The sequence below is a fragment of the Bombus impatiens genome, unplaced genomic scaffold (assembly GCF_000188095.3).
Source record: "Bombus impatiens unplaced genomic scaffold, BIMP_2.2 scf_0263, whole genome shotgun sequence".
Classification (NCBI taxonomy): domain Eukaryota; kingdom Metazoa; phylum Arthropoda; class Insecta; order Hymenoptera; family Apidae; genus Bombus; species Bombus impatiens.
In genome coordinates, this window is record NT_176682.1 from 958,757 (window position 1) to 977,272 (window position 18,516).

Consider the following 18,516-nt stretch of genomic DNA (forward strand, 5'->3'; position numbering starts at 1 on the left):
GCTAGCATCTTTTTCTAACCACCGATATGGAGATTGACCAATTAGCAGCAACGCCAATTTCCCTTACTTTCTGAACGAAGGCTTTTCTCGACGAATCCGATGATCTCGTGTCCTTAGACACACCCTAATATAGTTTTTCTCTGTGGCATCATCGGCACGGGAAAGACATTCTCGCTCGCGATCTCATCGATGAAAGGAGCGACGACCAGTGAATATTACGCGTCCGACTTAGATTTTGTGAGTACGTTCATCTATCATCCCGTCGACCGCGGATTCGTTATTGAACCTAGGATCATTGTCATTAGTTTCTCGAGTACCTAACTACCGCGGTTACTTGTCCAGTTCTATAATAATCGTATTTGCACTAGTCAATGTCTTCTCTATTGCATAGCGACAACGTGTAACCTAAACGAAGATTCGTTTCACGCCCCTAACACTAATTCTAATGTAAACCCGACATATATAATATATAGCTCATTGCTATAATACATCAACGACACATCATATAACGTACAAAAATATCGGAAAAAGAAGTACTCGTTATAATCGATCGAATCAAATCTGTCCGTAGGTTCCAGTTCCTTGACATTAGAACTACCTATAGGTAACACGAAGCTATTTCTACCAAAACCAGTCAAAATGACTGGTCTTTAAAAAATACGTAATAATAGAATATTTGTATATTTAGTGATTTATTACTTTCTTACAGAAGGAATTCCATGTTATGTAGTAGATTTTTGGTATTATTAATCCATCTGGGATCCCTAAACGAGGGTTGACACATTTATAAAATTGTAGAACCAGTCATTTTGACTGCTGTGGTATTCCTAGTGTTGGCATCTAGCGATCCAGCGATCGATCCGGAATTTTCCTGATAACCGATATCATCATACTGAATACGCAGTAAAAATGTAAAAAACGTGTGGGAAGTTGTAGAAAACGAGGAAACTGGTTAATTGGGGCTCGATAAACAGATTGCAGAATTTTATACTTTGACAAGTATCGGTCATTTTAACTGGTAGTGGTAAAAATAGCCTGGATACAAAATTATTTTGAGTTTGAATACATAAGAAACAAAATAAAATTCATTATATTATTCTTTTAGTTATCGTTGCGAAAGTCGTTACATCATTGCCGGAAAAAAATATAACACGAAGTAGGAATTTTAAAATAAAATTGTAAAACCAGTCAATTTGATTGGTTTTACAATTGGTAGTTCCAGTGTTAATTAAGTCAATAATAGAGATATGAATTTCTGCAAATATCCTTGATCTAATTAAATCTGCAACTACTAAAAGTCATCATTAAATTACCATAGTAACGTTCTAACAAACCACTGATACAGAACCGTATTCTATACCTACCATACCTCGACTATACCAACCGTAGGTTTGACGCGAGCCGTCAACCAGGTCGACTTCCTCTGATCGAAAGTTTCGTGGCAGCTGGTAATACGATTCTCCACCGGTGGAAATTAGTTTACGCGGATCGTATAACACAGTTACACGAATTCTCGCTGGCTGTGTACCGGTTACATATTTACCAGGCAGACTAGGGGCGGTTTGCGACGTGTCCTATTAATGGGTCACTGGTTCGCTGTTGTTCGTACTGGTTGTACGAAGGTCCCGAGTGAAATGAACGCGACGCAGAAGGGTACGCGAGACCTGCCCAGAGAATGTGATCCAAGAGATGCCTCTGAATAGGAAAGTGGAAGGAACGGGTTTGCTAAGCCGCATGGGACCAGGTTGGACCCTTTGAGCCGTGCCAGCCAATTGAGTCCCCTGAATGGACGCTGTTTGGCGTTGAATGTGAAATATTTCATATTGTTTGCTGTCCTTTTTTGGGACACGACTTATGGCCATGTAGGTGACGCTACCACGGGGATCAAGGAAGTTGCTTTTTCGCTAGATAGATTCTGCAAGTTTTCATTTGGTCTGTAATTTCGTTGGCGTTTCGTTTACGTCCTTTTTGTAGCTTTCACGTTCTGGCGTAATATTTGGACGTTAGAACGTTTGGGGATTTGGGTGGGTTAAGGTTCGGAAATTGAGGAATTTAGCAGTTCGGAAGATGGGGAGTTTGGGAATTTGGAGATTTTTAAATTTGAAAATTCGGAAAATAAATTTCCGGGCAACGAAAGTTTGGAAATGGAGAAATTTGATCGTCTGGCAGATCGGGAGTTTGGAAATTTGGTAATTTCAAAATTTGGTAAATCTAGTTTGGTAAATCAAACTAGAGGTTTCCGAATGTACGCGAGTTCGACAATTAGGAAGTTAAAAGTTTCGAATATTCGGAGTTTGGAAGACTTTTACAGTTCCGAAAATTTGGAAATATTAATATTTAATTAAACTCGAATATTCCACAACTTTGACAATTTTCAATTTCTCAAATATATTTTCTCCACGTGGAATTTTCTAGAAAGTCGATAAAACTAAATTTACGTAGCAGAGCATGAGAACAACAAACTCCTAAACCATCAATCCGAATATATACCGCGTCGATACTAAATTTTGCTCGGAAATAGCCCGAAGGAAGCTAACCACAGTGACGTCCAGGACGTCGAAGGATGTCCCCGTTATCCGAGTTATACATAACTATCTTCTACATGTATACACGTACACAAGGGACACAATGTGATAAACGAGGACGAGAACTCTGTGCTGACCTGGTTGGCCGGTATATGTTTCTGGCCACCCTCGTCAGCCTGCTAAAAAGAAGACAGCAGAAGTCGTTGAAACGGCTGGTGGAAACGAGGAAAAATGAGACAGTGAACTACAGGGTCGGAAAAAGTGACGCAATGGAGCCTGTAATATTAAACAAGGAGAAAAATGGCAGCCAATTAAGTTTGCGTTCAAACCGACCGTCTGTTAGAGAGAGAAAAGAACGATTTTTCTTAATCGCGAACAATGAGAATAGCAGAATTGCTCGAAACTAAATGGCTACCTTAATCTTCGTTCAACTTTGACTGGATTAACGGTAATCGAGTTACCGTGCTTTGGACGTTTGCAAATTTGATGAGGCAAGGAGCGAATAAGCGGAAATTGAAAAGAAATGTAGTTAGATCTTATTAACTTTCTGCGTCTGTGTAGAAGCTTAAAGATGATGTTATCAAGTTCCGTCCCTCTACTCTTCTTTTTTTCCTGTTCTTTTATGGAGACACGAAACTTCTAAAGAATCTATCATATGACCAAGTTAATTACATTTTTCAGGCCTGACGTCTAATTACCTTAACGATATCGAATAAATTCTCAGCAGCAGAGCTACTTCTTAATCTTAACGAGTACCTAAGTTACGAAAGAAAATTATGCTGCTGCTACAAAACAATTTCTACAATTTTTCCAAGTCTACGATTGTAAGAGGTTCTTTCAGACGGATGTTTCTTTCGATATAACAATATGCACCATAATATGTTGAAATCTGAAGAAATTCTGTATCCCAGATGTTTCAATGATGTCACAGAAATTGGGAAACATTCTGCAGTTAATGTTGTAGGCTTCGAACGCCGGTTATTTACTTTCCAATCAACCGATCATCCACTAACACCAACGAAAACATCTTATCCTCTCAATGCACTCTATTTATCCAAACAAGCCATGTTTCCTCGCCCAAATTACCTAATGAAAACATCTTACCCATTCAATACACCCTAGAACTCTAAACAGCCCATCCCTAATGAAAATATCACACCCATTCGAGCCAATCTATGTCTATCGAAAACATCTTACTCACTTTATATATCCGAAAATCCACTTAACTCTAATCTATATCTTACTCTAATGAAATTGTCTTATTTACTCAGTAGACTGTAGAACTTATCTAAACAATCCATATTCCAAATCACTTAACGGAATAGTAGTAAATAGAATTTACCTACTCCCACCTTACAACTTACCCGCAAAATTCGTCTAAATAGCCTCTGTTCCGTCTAAATCGTTTAACCTTCAATTTATCCCAAAAATTCCAACACCCTATGCACTACCCTAATCACTTAACGAAACACCTGCGATTTACCCTCCGTTGCAATCTGCCTCAAAAATTCATCCAACCAGTCCATACTCCCCACCCAAATCACCTAATCAACAACTTCTAATTTACGCTCACCCTACGGTCTACCTAGAAAGTTCATCGGAACAGCACATGTTTAACCGAAATCATTCGACGAGAACCTGGAAAACCAGTTGAAGAATTCATCGAAACAACCGACGTTCCTCGAATCACCTGACAAACCACTTGCAATTTACGCTACCTTACAATTTACCTGGAATATTCATCGAAGCGGCTCATGCTCCACCCAAATCACCTCGCGAAACATTTCTAATTTATACCTACCTTGCACAGTCCACCCGGAAAATTCGTCCAAACGCATCCAATTTACCTCTAGCCTGCAATTTAGCTGAAAAATTCAAGCGAACGAAAATGATGAAACCGTGAGATCAAGACTCGTGAGACAACCCTATGGCGCCAGATTGTCCGCGCGTGAGTGTTGCCCGTACGTTGGGTCGCGTGTTTCAGCGACACACGCGCGTTTTCGAGCTGCACCAGAGAAAGAGAGAGAGAAAGAGAGAGAGAGAGAGAGAAAAGGCAGGTGGCCTGGTTGGGTATTGATCCATGATGGAGGAGGTGGTTGGTTGGGGCTGTTAGGTCGCATGCGCGTCACTTGCGGCTGGCTCCGTCCTCATCGACCCACGGCGGACAGTGGAAAAGGGAGAAACGGAAAGCGGAACGTCGCGTCACAGGGTGAACGAGGCGAGGCGGTGTAAGAGGGTCGGTTTCTGGATCAGAATGGTACGGTACCATCGATAGGAGCGCGGTGTGGACGCGGCCCCAGGCCGATTTAAATCGTTCGGGGGCGGTTCGAGGCTTCGTGACGCGCTGCGGCGATACGCGAACGGATCACGCGACGTCTGGCGTCGCGTTCTCCGCTCCGGGGGCCGAAGGACGAGTGGTTGCAGTATCGTGTGCAGGAATACCTTAGCTAATTCATATGCATATGGGACATTTTTGTTTCCGCATGTTTTTATTCGGAAAGAAAATATTTGCTATCGAAGGTTTCACAGATGAATATCTTAGCTCTATTCTGTTGGTGGCTGTTTTTATTCGCAGAGAAAATATCTGGAGCGAAGGGTTTCGTGGATGATCAGCTTAGGTATAATCGTTTGCGTATGAGAAATTCTTCTTTCTGATTGTCTTCAGTCGGAGAGAAACTGTTTGGACTTAATCTTTGTCTTTGTCTTTCGGGAATTTTTATTCGTACTGAAACGTTTTGGAATGAAGGATTCTGTGGATAAACATCCTGGTCCATTTTGTACATCGTGGATTTTTATTTTCGAGCACGAAATTAAATTTAACCTGAGATCAAAATCAGGGAATTGTGAAAAGAACGTTCACGATGATTTATCAATGTTCTATAACGTAGAAGCAGATGTTGTATGGAAATTATCTGCGTGTAGCAACGCATAGTAGGGTAGATAATGAAAATTCAATTTGCAGAGCACGTTTCGAGGATAGAAATATAATTGAAATGTGAGAAACTTGTAACTTATTTGTCGAGGTGTCGACATAGGTATAATGAAATTGGCTTAATCGATTGCTTACGAGATCTGTACTATCGGCTAGAAAAATTTTGAATCTTCGAATGTAAATTATTGTTCTGTTTAAACTACCATACGTTAGAGCTAACTTCTTATTCGTCCAACTTTTTCTATAACGTATATTACATTTGTTCGTTCTTCTTTCATTTCTAGTTAAAATATCGTGTCCTCTTTTTAAAGAAAATTGAAAAACTATCAAATGGAAACCAAACGAAAGAGGAATTATAGGATGATATAATAACTGCACGACAAGTATAATGAGTATAAGGATATAGAAATGGGGTTAGTGTTCTTGGAATAGCAATAACTTCTAGCTCTAGCTATGATTATTTCTTTATAGTAGCTTCAAACGAGAAACCAGAAACGATCGATTCCTCGATTGTAATCCCTTTAGAGTTGGAGTGGGCGTCTGGAACATCTACATAATATGTTTCCATCGCACAGTGGCTGGTTTTATCGCGAATAAGTTTGTTACGGAGGAACGAGCTCTGTAACTCTGAACGCAAGCGCTATTCTGGTTTATCTACCATAGAGAACAACCTGTGCCGTTTTATGGGCGGTTATTTTGTATCAAGATGCAAATTTTATCTACCCACTATTTGCCGTGAATACCGCACCATATTTCACTAGCGTAGTTTTAAGTGAATCTCTGTGCTTCATAAACCGTTCTCTTACGCAATTTTATCGTTTACCGTGAAACCCAATGGAAGGAGAAGTGGAACAACGAGCTTCTAAATCAATTTTATTCAAATAAACCGACCCGAACTGTTTGAAATAAAATGCAGTCAAGTTTAGTGAAAGAATAATCCTACGATATTATAATATTCATTTAAAAATCAAACTTCGAGAAGTCTAATAACAGATCTCTAGCGATTCAAATATTTTATTTCCCACGATTTTACTACTTGCAATCTGCGTAATATACATTCCTTTCCTATGTTCATATTTTACTGTCATACTTTTATATTCTCTTTGCTTCCTGTTATTTGGATCAGAATACTTAATCCACTACAATTTGAAACAAAATACATTTTAACGAAACGATAGTCCTACGTTCACAATGCATATTATAAGATATTATAAAACCTCGGTACTATAATTTAAACGTTACTTTTTCTTCTCTGTAATATCATGCTAAATACAAGGTTTCAATCATCATGTGCTATCACGTATATTGTTATTTTTGACAAGAAATTCCAATTATTCCAACAAGCGCCAAATCAGTTGAGAAGTTTCTCAAATTCTCCAGGCCTTTTCCACGTTACGTAATAACGTAACGTCGCCATATCTGCGAGTTCGCAACGATGAAGCGTAGCATTCAGCCCGCGCCACCCTCGTTAGTACCACGGTATCGTGAGAACTCCACCCTTCTCTGGTTCCGACCAAGTCAAGTCCTCGACGAAGATCGAATTGGGTTAAGCACGGGCTGACTCTGTTAGAATTTCAAGTCAATCCGTTGCATCCCTTCGAGCTCTTCCGGTTCCACCCATTTTCCGCCCCTTTCGAAGGGGTGGGGCGAGTGGAGGACGAAGAGAGACGGTTATGCAACTCGATTAAACTCGGTTTTGTGGCGTCTGTCGCGATGAAATTCGTGGGTCGAACGTCTGTGACAAGCGAGAACGAACTTGAGGCTCTCCAAAGGGTGAAATCCACCCCTTTCCAACGTACAAACTAATTTCTACAGCTGTCGCAATTTACAAACGCCGTTGCTTTTCCGTTGTTTCAGTTCCTGCTCGCGTTTGTCTTTCGTTTATTGTTTATTTGGCCATTGTTTTTCTTAGTTCAGAATGCAAGTTGTTCGCGGTTGTGTACTTTGCGGTACACAGGTTCGTGAAAACTCCATTCAAACATTTCCAGACACCTTTTATTAAACGATTCCATGTAGTGCGTGTAGTGTATTGTAGCATATAACACGAGTCTCTCGGGATAGCAAATTGATTAATTCGTTTTTGCTAATTTCCTAATTTCGTTACAGTTTCATGTACTGCCGCGTGTAATATGAGCCTCGGGAAAACAAATTGATCGACTGCATTTTTCCTCTAATTTTTTAATTTCATTGCAGTGTCGTGTGCTATGTATAGCGCGAGCCTGCTAAAAAATCGATCTAATCAACTCCACTTTTTGTTAATTTCTTAATTTCATTGCAATTCCGTGTTCTACTGTAACGTAATCCTTTGACGAAAAATTCACCCATGAATTAATCTACTCTGATTGTTGTTAATTTCTTGATTTCATTAGATGTTGCTATATGATCGATACTAAATTCTAAAGAAAAAAAAGGAAATAAATTCTAAATCTATTTATTAATTATTTATCGAAACTGACTGAAACTTTTTTAATAATCGAAGACATTTGTTACATTCTTATCTGTGCAATTCACAGCAGAAAATTCGTCGATCCTGACCGCGCTAATCGCAAGAGCGTCCCCCGTTTCTGGCAAGTAATTGCGATCCCCAGATACGCTTTCTTCTCAATAAAAGCCCCCGTACCCTCGACCTTAATTCGACGATTACGCTCCCCGGCGTGGTCGTTCGCTTACTTTGTTTCTTTGTCTCTCGTTCAGCGAGCTTCTAACGTGCCTTCTTTTCGAAAGACTGCGAGAGATCCATCTTGCTCGAGGTTCTCTGCTCTTTTTTATATTCCAGCCTCTGAGAAGCCAAATTGATCAACTCTACCTTACGAAATCATCAATGATGGATTAACACGCTGATTTATTAGCGTAGACGTTTATGCAAATTCAAGTTTTTATTAACGTACCTAAAAAGATAGTTTTGATTTTCTTCGCGTGTTAGATATTGCAACCTTCGCATTCATTTGAATATTTTATATATTTTCATGTATTTTATTACATTCTTTACGTCTTTGTATTTATAAATCTACATACATAAACACGATAAACTTCACGTTATTCCGATATTCAACATTGTCAAAAAAGAGATTTTATTTTCGCAGATCTACTTCTAAAGAGACAGCATAAAGAATTTCGAAGGAATGTTTGGGAAAATAATATTCGTCATTGCCATTATCCTACGAATCTTAACTCATAGAGTCGACCAATATAACTTCTCAGCGAATTACTTCCCCTCATTTTAGATATTAATTCTAGTAGTCACTTTTAGTCCGCGTTAACTTTGCTGTGAAATTTCCTAAAATCTTATTTCAATAAAAATTCATCGTCGTAATATTTCATCGTTCGATGGATAGATCTGTGACACGTACAACGTCGAAAAATTATTCTAAAAAGTAACTGGAGATGAAAGTTCGTCCTAAAGATTGCTCGAGGAAAAAGTATGTTTCTGGAAAAAGCAGTGCATTCGTCGATGAGGATGGAAATGAAAGCAAAATAAAATCGCGACGAGTTTATTTTGTACAAACAGGGGATGCTGGTCGGGTTAATGGCACGTTTCGAGCATTTGTTTTAGATATTTGGCGAGAGCATGTCTGCAAGCTGAAATGAACAATTAATGTACGTCTTATCTCTTCAATGTATCGAAAGTATAGTCGTTAGAATTTGAAAGATTATTTGTAGCTTCAAAGCGATACAAACGTTAATAATTCGTAGTAATAAGATACGTGAAAAATATTTGCCACGTATCCGTATCTTTCAAGTGGATTCTATAAACTCGAACATATTTATTTCTATCACGACAGACTTTTATAACTGTACAAAAGTATTTTTAGATGGTACAGTTATTGATTCAGGTAATAAATAGCAGAGTGAAAATGGCTACGTGCAAATCCTACCTGTGTTATCATCGAGATCAATAGATCGCATAGAGATTGTTGCATTGAATAGACAAGCAGAATGATTGTTCGTATCGGTTTCAGAATATATTTTATGTAATACTTTTGCAATTTCATGTTGCATTGTTTTTCATCAATTTCACGTTACATTACGTCTTCTCTGGACAACGTTGCGTTACAACAGCGACCTCGTTGATCTATGTACACTAAATGTGTTCGAAGCTCGGATAGATAATCATTTGGGAGCCCTGCAGAGCTCCACTGTTCGCTTAGCCTATATATTCCAACTAATGATCACAACATAATAGACTGCTGTACAGACAACGTCCAACATACCATGTACGAACTTTCCAACTGCACACAATTATCTTCAACGTATCCTACACTGCGAGAAAATTTAAAGCGTCGCTAAAATTACGATTGAATATTTGCATTTTTCTTTTTGTAAATTGTTTAAAAGAAATTTATTTCATAAAAACGTAAGCTTCCACTAAATTATTTTGATGCAATTTTATTTGTTACTTTGCATTAGTCGAGGACTATGACCATTTCAATTACCATAATATTGTTCCAAGAACAGGCTTTCAGGGGACACTACGTACAATTACAGAGGCAATAACTCGCTAAGTTTTGAAAACAGCCGCGAAAATGATACTCGAAGCGACGACAGTAGATTTATCGGAATATTAATTATTACATTATTTAAATCAAATTGAACAAATTAATAAGCGTATGATAAAATAAATTCGTCGTTGTTACATAAAATTCCGTACATCGTTCGTAGCTTCTTTTTATCGCGTCAAGAATGAGATGTAACCTTGCGATGTCTAATAAATAATAATGATAGCATAATAAATGCATCACTGTCACGGTAAATTCTGTACATTGAACGTAGTTGTTTTAACGCGTCAAAAATGAAATGCAATCGTGTAATGGAAGATTAGTGATAATTATAACTTTGAAATAATAATAATAAAACATTAATAGAATAATAAATGCATCACATTTACATCAAATTCTCTATATCCGTCATAGCTTCTTTTTTCAACGCAGCCACAGCGAGATGCGATCTTACAACAATATAAAAACAAATGAATAACGATTCAATTTACTTCAGCTTCAAACATCCATCTATTGGAATATTACGAGTCGATTCATCGTGCCTTTTATCGCGACGCTTTCCTGCTCGACAACCACTTCCGGTCCCTACGCGCTAATCTCTCTCGTTATGTATACGACTGGTCCGGAAAGTACGTGCTCGCGCGCATTTGCTAACGATCAGCAATTTGTATAAGGTCGATCAGCATTCGCATTCTGCAAACTTTATCGTAGCCTGCGGATTAGATCGATCTACGTCGAACGTTTGTACATCGATTAGGATTTTCATGGATGCCACAGGACCATTTAAATCCCAATTTTTTTACCTTCATCGATTCGGCTGTTCCATCGCAGTTCCATCTCGATGACTATTTTCGAGCGTACGTGTGCGTTGAGAAATTTTTAATTTGAAATCTCTATCTTTGTCGAGTGTTCCGTGAATTTCCTCCAAATCGTTTGATTTCGACTCGTTTCATTTAATTTGCTTCCAATTAGATTCGAGACCGATGAAGATTTTTGATATTTCAGTGTTCACCGGTTCGTTATCTCCTATCGTATTTATTTTTTAAGGAATATTTTTTAAGCAATCAACATTCTATTCGAGTTGTTATTTTTGCCTCCGATTCCTCCGCTTCGTCTAAATAGCTGGGTCTAATCTAGCATTTCTTTCATTTAGTTTGCTTTAAGTTGAGTCCTGATTTTCCAGAGATTTTCGATACCTCGAGAGGGATTATTTCACGTGATAGAGTTTGATGAATGTTTTACAAGTAGTTGAGGACTCTTTGGACAGTCGACGGCTAATTTATGAATCATTCTGTGAGACGATAGTCGCTGATTTATTCCTCGGATACGTTAATTAAAGCTATATAAAACCGCGCGATATTATCTGGATATCAAATGTTTCCTCGTGTCCACGTGATCAATCGGTATATCGCAGATCATAGTAAACATTCGTGGTGGCATAAATGTCTGTAAATATTATTGCAGCATATTATTAAACATATTGGAAATAATCGGTATAACCTTCGATACTAAAGAACGATATAAATCCGCAGACTTTGATAGACTTCCACGCTGTGCAGAAGCTTCTAACTGCGACAGATATAAACGTCCCTTGAAAAACCAATCATTTCTTATTCAACGAAAGGAGGAAACAGGAAGCGGCGGATATTCGAGCAAACAGGATCTCACTTTATTTTCTCTATCATCGAAATTAACAAATTTGAGATCGCTGTCCTTCGACACGCGACCAAAGAGCCTCTAAGAGCCTCCCGGAGGGACAGAGAGGAAAAGGAAGGAACGACGATGATTTGAATGAAGAGATTTGCACGTAAAAATGCGACAACGATCCGCGAGAAATTTATAGTCTCAAGTCTGGCTATGTTAACCGGCTGAATAATTCGTGGCATGTAATTTAATATTGCAGCGTGTGGCTGAATTAAATACGTCAGCCGACGTATTCGTTGGAATGCGTTCACGATTAGATAAAAATGCCAAGCGTGTAGAAGAAGTCGGGGCCAAGCGTACAAGTCAGGGCCCAGCGTCATCTACCGCTCGTAAAAAGCGTAATTTTGTTACGCGCGACACCGACGCGACGCGCTCGCGAGCGTAAACGCGACAATTCTCCTCCGCGACGTTATTATCTCTCGTTGATCGTCACACGGCGTTCCCGTCATTGAGGAAGCTCGATTATGCAATTTCGTTACGTACGCACCTCCGCCATGGTGTGAAACACACATACATGGAATACAAATGTCTACACATGTAGAGGGATGGTACAGGGCCATATAGAAAATTGTGCATCGTTATCGTCGTCGATGGCTCGGTCAGGCTGACGATAATTTGGCAAAATGTTTGTTTCACCCTTTTGTGTTGAAAAGTAAAAATTAATATGGTTGAGGTTTTGGAAAAGTTGTATGAATTTTATTGTGACATACTTGATTATCGTTAATTATTACGTAATATCTACTTATCTAATTACATACAAGGCTGAGTTAGTTGTGGATTATGTAGATGTTCGGAGTTAAATTACTTTCTATGTTTACGAGGATATTGCTGAGGATTAGTTTTCTTCGCCTAATTCTTCATCTGAAAGCTTAGTTTCTATTTTCTCATGTGAATCATTGAGAGTGAAATTAGCGGGAAAGATCATCTGTAATGTAGGTTACTGATATTTTGAATTCGATGAACAATTTGCTTGCAATTTACATATGTTACAAATATATCGTTGGACGCTGAAACAAATTGAAGTTTCTTCTAAAAGTACCTCTTTCTAGAAATTACTCGCTATTAATTAAAAGATAAAAATGTTTTTATTCTTCTCAAAAGAACATACGTGAGCATAAGTTATAATAAGATATAAGATTCCTCTGTAATCTTCTAATCGATGGAAGAATCGACAACGACGTTGTATTTCTATGTCGTCAATATTTCTTTTCTCTTTACGAAGCGAATATGTAGTGGACAATAAATATATTTGACAGTAGACGTTGGACATTTGGAGCACAATGATTCAGCCAACACTGAGTTATATCTGAGAATCAATATATCGATATGAAGTTATCGAGCATGGAGCTTTGATTAGATGAAACGGATGATTGTTAGCTATCGACGATTAGCTTTGCATTAGACATGCATGACAATATTGACAACCGTAGCTGACATTATTAATAAGAGATACGATAGGATACTCTCAAGGGACAGGGACAGATTCATGGAACGTTGTGACGGTGAACGGAAATGTGCTTCTTGAAGATAAGTAGAATCAGGCCTCGTAAGGTCAGACACGTGGTATGCGCTTCAATCATCTCCAATATTCACAAACCTTTAATCTTTTAGACCTTCAACATCTCAACGCGTATATCTTACACTACTGGTAAAATCATTACAGTGTCGAGCAAAAGAATAGAGATCGGTCTTTTCTTATAAACAATTGACCAGGTATCTTTAATTATCACAGACAGGAGATCGAAGAGAAGATTGGAGAGAAAAACCAGGAACTTGCAATATCAAAATATTAGATGGTAGGAGAATAAACATGAGCGTTACGTAAATAAATGTCACAAGAATCCCAATGAACAACATCGTCGTATAGGAAAATACTTTTCAATGGAAAATTGTTTATCTTGAAACTCATACAAATCTTGGCTACTCCTCGACCACTCTTCAAAAGAGTTTTAACTCTGATTTCTATCGACGACACAAAGAGACCGCGAACGCGTACAATGTTCCAGTAAACACATTGATTTAAGACTTCCGCTTGTCGTATATTCGTCGTTACACTGTGTATCTTTATGCAAATTCATATTTTTGCGAATATAATTTTTAAAAAAAGGTATAGCCTTCGTAGAAAATTACATCGGCCATTATAAAAAGCTGTACGTATTAGGTCGTCCGAAAAGTTTCTTTCGTTTTATAAGGAAATAATGGATGCACAGCGTTTTTCGTTTTATATTATTTTGTCGAATTATGGTCCATTTTGTTCTGTCAAAATAAAGATCACAACGTTCGACAGATTAGGTTTCATGTTTGTATAAAGATGCATCGTTGTAACAGACGTGTCTGTAAAATAAAAACACTTTTTGGACAATCTAATATCTTGAATATTTCATATACGTCTCCATATTATGTACATTCTGTGCAATTTTGCACTTTCTCACATTCCCATGAACGTATAGGGATGCGCAAACTCTATCACCGACACGTTGATGCTCACAAAATCAACCGCCGCGATAAACTACGGTTACACAGAATCGCTTGCAACCTTTTCTATAAGTAGCCCATACGCGTATATATTAGGTTGTTCGAAAAGTTGTTCTTTCGTTTTATAAGGAAATAATAGACGTACAATGTTTTTTGCTTTATATCAGTTTATTGAATTATGCACGAACATAATGATAGAAATACGACGAAATGGATCATACCTAATTCAATAAAATAATATAAAACAGAAATTATTGTTCGTCTATTATCATCTTACAAAACGAAAGAAACTTTTTCACATTTTTCGTATGTTTGATAAAAGTTATGTTTCACGAGCCTGTAACGATGTGCACGGAAACTCGTGTCAGAGTTCACGGGACGTTTAACCGTGGAAGGGCAAGCATGGCTCGAAACTAAAATCCTGTTGAAGCGAGCCATTAAAATATCGGTCATAGAGAGGATCAGGAGGGCATGACAGTGCACGCCGCTGGCAATTTATTTCGACGGAACGAGAGTTGCCGTCGACACACACCGCTCGTTAAAATCGTTGACGAACAGCCGCCGCGTACCTTTGTGTCTGTATCATTTGGATCAATAGAGAGAGGCTGAGCATTCGTCACCAACTACGTCCGCTCGCCTTCGATCCGTCCTGTTTTTCGACCACGTTTCCCCGCAGTTCTTCCCTTCCTTTTTCGCCAACAGCGCTAGTAACATGGGAATTGATAAAGTAAAATCGATCTTCCGGTATCTTTCAGCTTACTTATACGATAGGGAAGAAAGATAAATAGACAGATAGTAGAACCAGGTATCGATAAAACGCTCGAGTTAATTTAACGAATACGTATACGCTTAGTGGAGTGCGTATTTTTGTAATACGCGATTTTATGAATGCGATTAGAAAGAAATGGAAGTGTAGAAAATTGTTTTATCCACTAAATAATATTGCAAGGACTACTAGCTGCTTTGGATATTTCGTACATTTTTCTGAATTATTTCTGTTTTCCAATTTCCCATAAGCACAGAAAAATCCGCCAATCCTCATAGTGTCCGCGTAGATTATTTACGGGGAATAGTTGAAATTATCATTTACGTTTTTGCCATCGCTGTTTCTACTATTTTTCTTCGCTTATTTTTACCACCAACCGTGGCATTCAGATTGCAAGAAAGATGAAGTTGTGTTTAGAGATTGAAAAGATTCGAGAAGGATCGAAGTGGTTGGATCAGAAGATGGTGCAGTGCTATGAAATTCTCAGAGTTTCAAGGATTTTGATAACTTTCATACGATGATAGTGTTGGTTGTTTCTGTTATGCGCTTTTAAATCTAACAGCAACAGATCGTAGGAAAAACATTTTCGATTTGACTCACGATCTATCGACCGACTGGAACAGGATTCCGCGAGCGTCGAGAACCACTGGCTACGCGCCAATCTATTTCGCTTATTTCCGCGACACGTTCGGTATTGCAATCACCGTTCCGAGTCGACGAGAGGTCGAGACAATTTACTGCACTGCGGCTAGGCAAAATCTTCTCCTGCAACGAGTGACAATTATCGCATCGCGCGCGCACATGCACCGACCGATCGATACACGGCGCGTACAGCCATCCTGTCCGATGTATCTCGCGAAACTTTACGCAGTTCCCTGTTCGCAGTTTTTTTCCAACTCCCGATATATATATATATATAATAAATATAAATATATATATATATAATGTTGTCAAAATAAATAAGCAGACGTACAGAACTAAAGATAGAAAAAAGAACTGGGAACTAGTGAGCGCAGGATTAAAAATGCAGAAAATTGAAAATTAAACAGTGAAATTAATAAAAGCGAAATTAAAAATACAGGACACGAGAAATTAAAGTGCGAAATTCAGGGTACGCAGAATTAAGTATTAGAATACATTAGGTCGTCCGAGAAGTTTCTTACGTTTTATAAGGAAATAATGGATGCACAATATTCTCCGTTTTATATCATTTCGTCGAATTGTGATCGATTTTGTTCTGTCAAAATAAAGATTAGGTTTCGCGTTTGTATAAAGACGTGTCTGTAAAAGGACGACACTTCTCGCGCAACAAATTAAGAATTAAAATGCAAAATTAAGGCACGAGTAATCACCAATCAAAGTACAAATGTAAGAGAATAGAACATTTAAAAAGAGAATATGGAACTAAAAATGCAGAAAATTGGAAATTAAAATACAGGGTTAAGACGAAATACAGAAAGTTAAGGATTGGTATACAAAACTAACGACCGAGGTACGAAATTTTGTCCAACGGTATAAAGAGCAAAACTAAATATCAAAGAATTCGTCTTTTTTTATGTTGGCGAGTATGAGTAGTAGTAATTGTAGGTCAATCGATCAATCACGTTTCAGTATCTTCTTTGTCGAAAGACTAGGGGTGCGACCCTTACGAATTTCTGATCTGTCGTCTACTTTCTAAGGCTTGAACCATAGAAATACCATCCCTTTGTGAAACGTTTTATCGATGCCCGCGTTAGAGTACGTCATTTGTATGCGCTCAAACATTCGAGAAAACGAGATTACGCCAATTCACGGGTAGATATCATGGCAAACATTCCTCTGCAAATGGTCGTCGAATGTTTCCCTGAAGTCGTTCACCTCCATAAAACCACACCCTTCGATTTAAATACCCCAGACACGGGGAAATAACAGGGAATCGTTTGCGTTTATTCGGTAGATCGAAAGGAGCTTTATTCTTCGCTTCATTCGTTCTCAATTTATCGCAAACTTGATATTACTTTCAATAGAAATATTTCAATTATCGAATACTTTACGAACAGGCTGCACCATTCAATTCGATGCTTTCATAAACGTATATAATAATTTTATATAAATATGCTGGTAATTTTCATTACACAACATATCGGTGTACACGTTTCCCTTTGATATTTCGATTAAAACGAATAAAGCTTCGTACGTAACGATCGAACTGTCGTTACTTTCAACAATTAATGAAAAACTCCGAAAATATACAGAATGCGCTTAATACGTGGAATTTGATTTATTTATGAAAAATCGTGCAGATTTCATCTTCCCGAAAACTAACGAATTCGCGAAGAATTAACGAATAAATGTGAAACTTCGAATTGGACGTTTTCAAATTTACGTAAACGTGATTTCCCACTTCTCCTACTCCGATATATCGTTTTATCTCGAATGAAAATAAATTATATCGTATTTACCTATGCATAGAAGAATAAAGATCGATTTACTTTTCATTCATGACTCGATTAACAAATCACTATAATAGTCGCAAGACTCGTCGATTCAGCGTCGTCCTTCAGTTTATAAAACTGTACAAGAAAAACATGGATGGACGTCGAACGGATGAACAATAGCGTCCTTCACAATAGAAATCGTAATTTACATCGCGAGTTATTCGTTCAAGGATCGAAACGATCCGGGAACCGGACGATTTTCAGTGACACGCCTTCGTTAAACCGGTACCGGAAGTAGTCGTTACTCAAACACCAGCCAGCCGAGGTCGCTCTTGAAAATTAGGCTCGCGGCTGCACCGTGGCCTCGTGTAATCGATTCACGCTGCCCACTGTGCCCACGTGTTTCCAAAAGCCTAACACGTTGCGCTTCTGCATGTTCTCATGGTCGACTTCGCCGATCGTGCGATCTAAACGCAATATAGAACCAAAAGTCGTCCACTGGGCTATTCGGTTTATTTTTGGAAAATATTATTCTAAGAACTGTTAGACGATCGTGGAAATAAGAAGCTGGACGCGTCAAAGCTTCGAAGCTTCAAAGGAAGATGGAATGTTGGGGCTTGCAATTGAAGTTTATCGTAAAATTAGAGAGTGCTTGGTGTTGAAGTATCGCGTTCAATTAAATTACGTGAAATTAGAAAATTCTCAAGTATCGTTTAATTAAAAATCGAAAGTGAAACGATTAATCCGCGCTTCTTATATTCCATCAATTTTATTTAATTTATATTTCTTCCCTTCGAATATATATATTTTTCATTGTCCTTGAATATTTCGCCCTTTCAAGCTCGTTAGACGTTCGAAAGGAAGTTTTACAGCCACGTGAACCAAGGAACACTGGACGCAACCGAAGAGTCATGGCAATATTTATTTGTTTAATTGAATCTTTCACTTGTCATTGTATAGCATCGATTTTTATTTCTCTGTTAATTTTCACCCTTATTTTTTTTCCTTCGCTCTCATCTCATGTTTTTTTTATCATCTCATTTTTTACAGCATGGCCGCTCAGACTCGTACAGGGTCGCAACGCTACCGAAAATACGCGACGACAACAAAACAGCCGACGGGATGTACAAGGTATTCACTGCGTGACTTCCGGTCCGCGGTGGCTCTCCATTTTTGTGTTACGCCGGCAATTTTCGCCGGT

The 18,516-nt window shown here is 38.3% G+C and overlaps 1 protein-coding gene and 1 long non-coding RNA gene across 9 annotated transcripts in view; one reads left to right on the forward strand and one right to left on the reverse strand.

Moving 5' to 3' along the window:
- Nucleotides 1-18,516, forward strand: part of LOC100745576 (sodium/potassium-transporting ATPase subunit alpha) — a 170,552-nt gene that overhangs the window by 124,381 nt on the left and 27,655 nt on the right. For 5 of the 8 annotated variants that reach the window (XM_012384467.3, XM_012384465.3, XM_012384466.3 and 2 more), the window contains exon 2: nt 18,366-18,446. The exons of 2 other annotated variants lie outside the window; for them this stretch is intronic. In XM_012384467.3, the coding sequence (XP_012239890.1) occupies nt 18,366-18,446 (81 nt within the window). Of the gene's footprint in view, nt 1-4,639; nt 4,783-18,365; nt 18,447-18,516 lie in introns of those variants that run through there. One more of the 8 variants, XM_033320240.1, reaches the window with a different exon arrangement.
- LOC117151542 lies at nt 734-11,784 on the reverse strand. The gene is made up of 3 exons (XR_004461554.1): nt 11,774-11,784; nt 9,953-9,955; nt 734-892 (listed from the first exon to the last, which is right to left on the reverse strand). It is a non-coding gene; the product is annotated as an uncharacterized LOC117151542 (long non-coding RNA).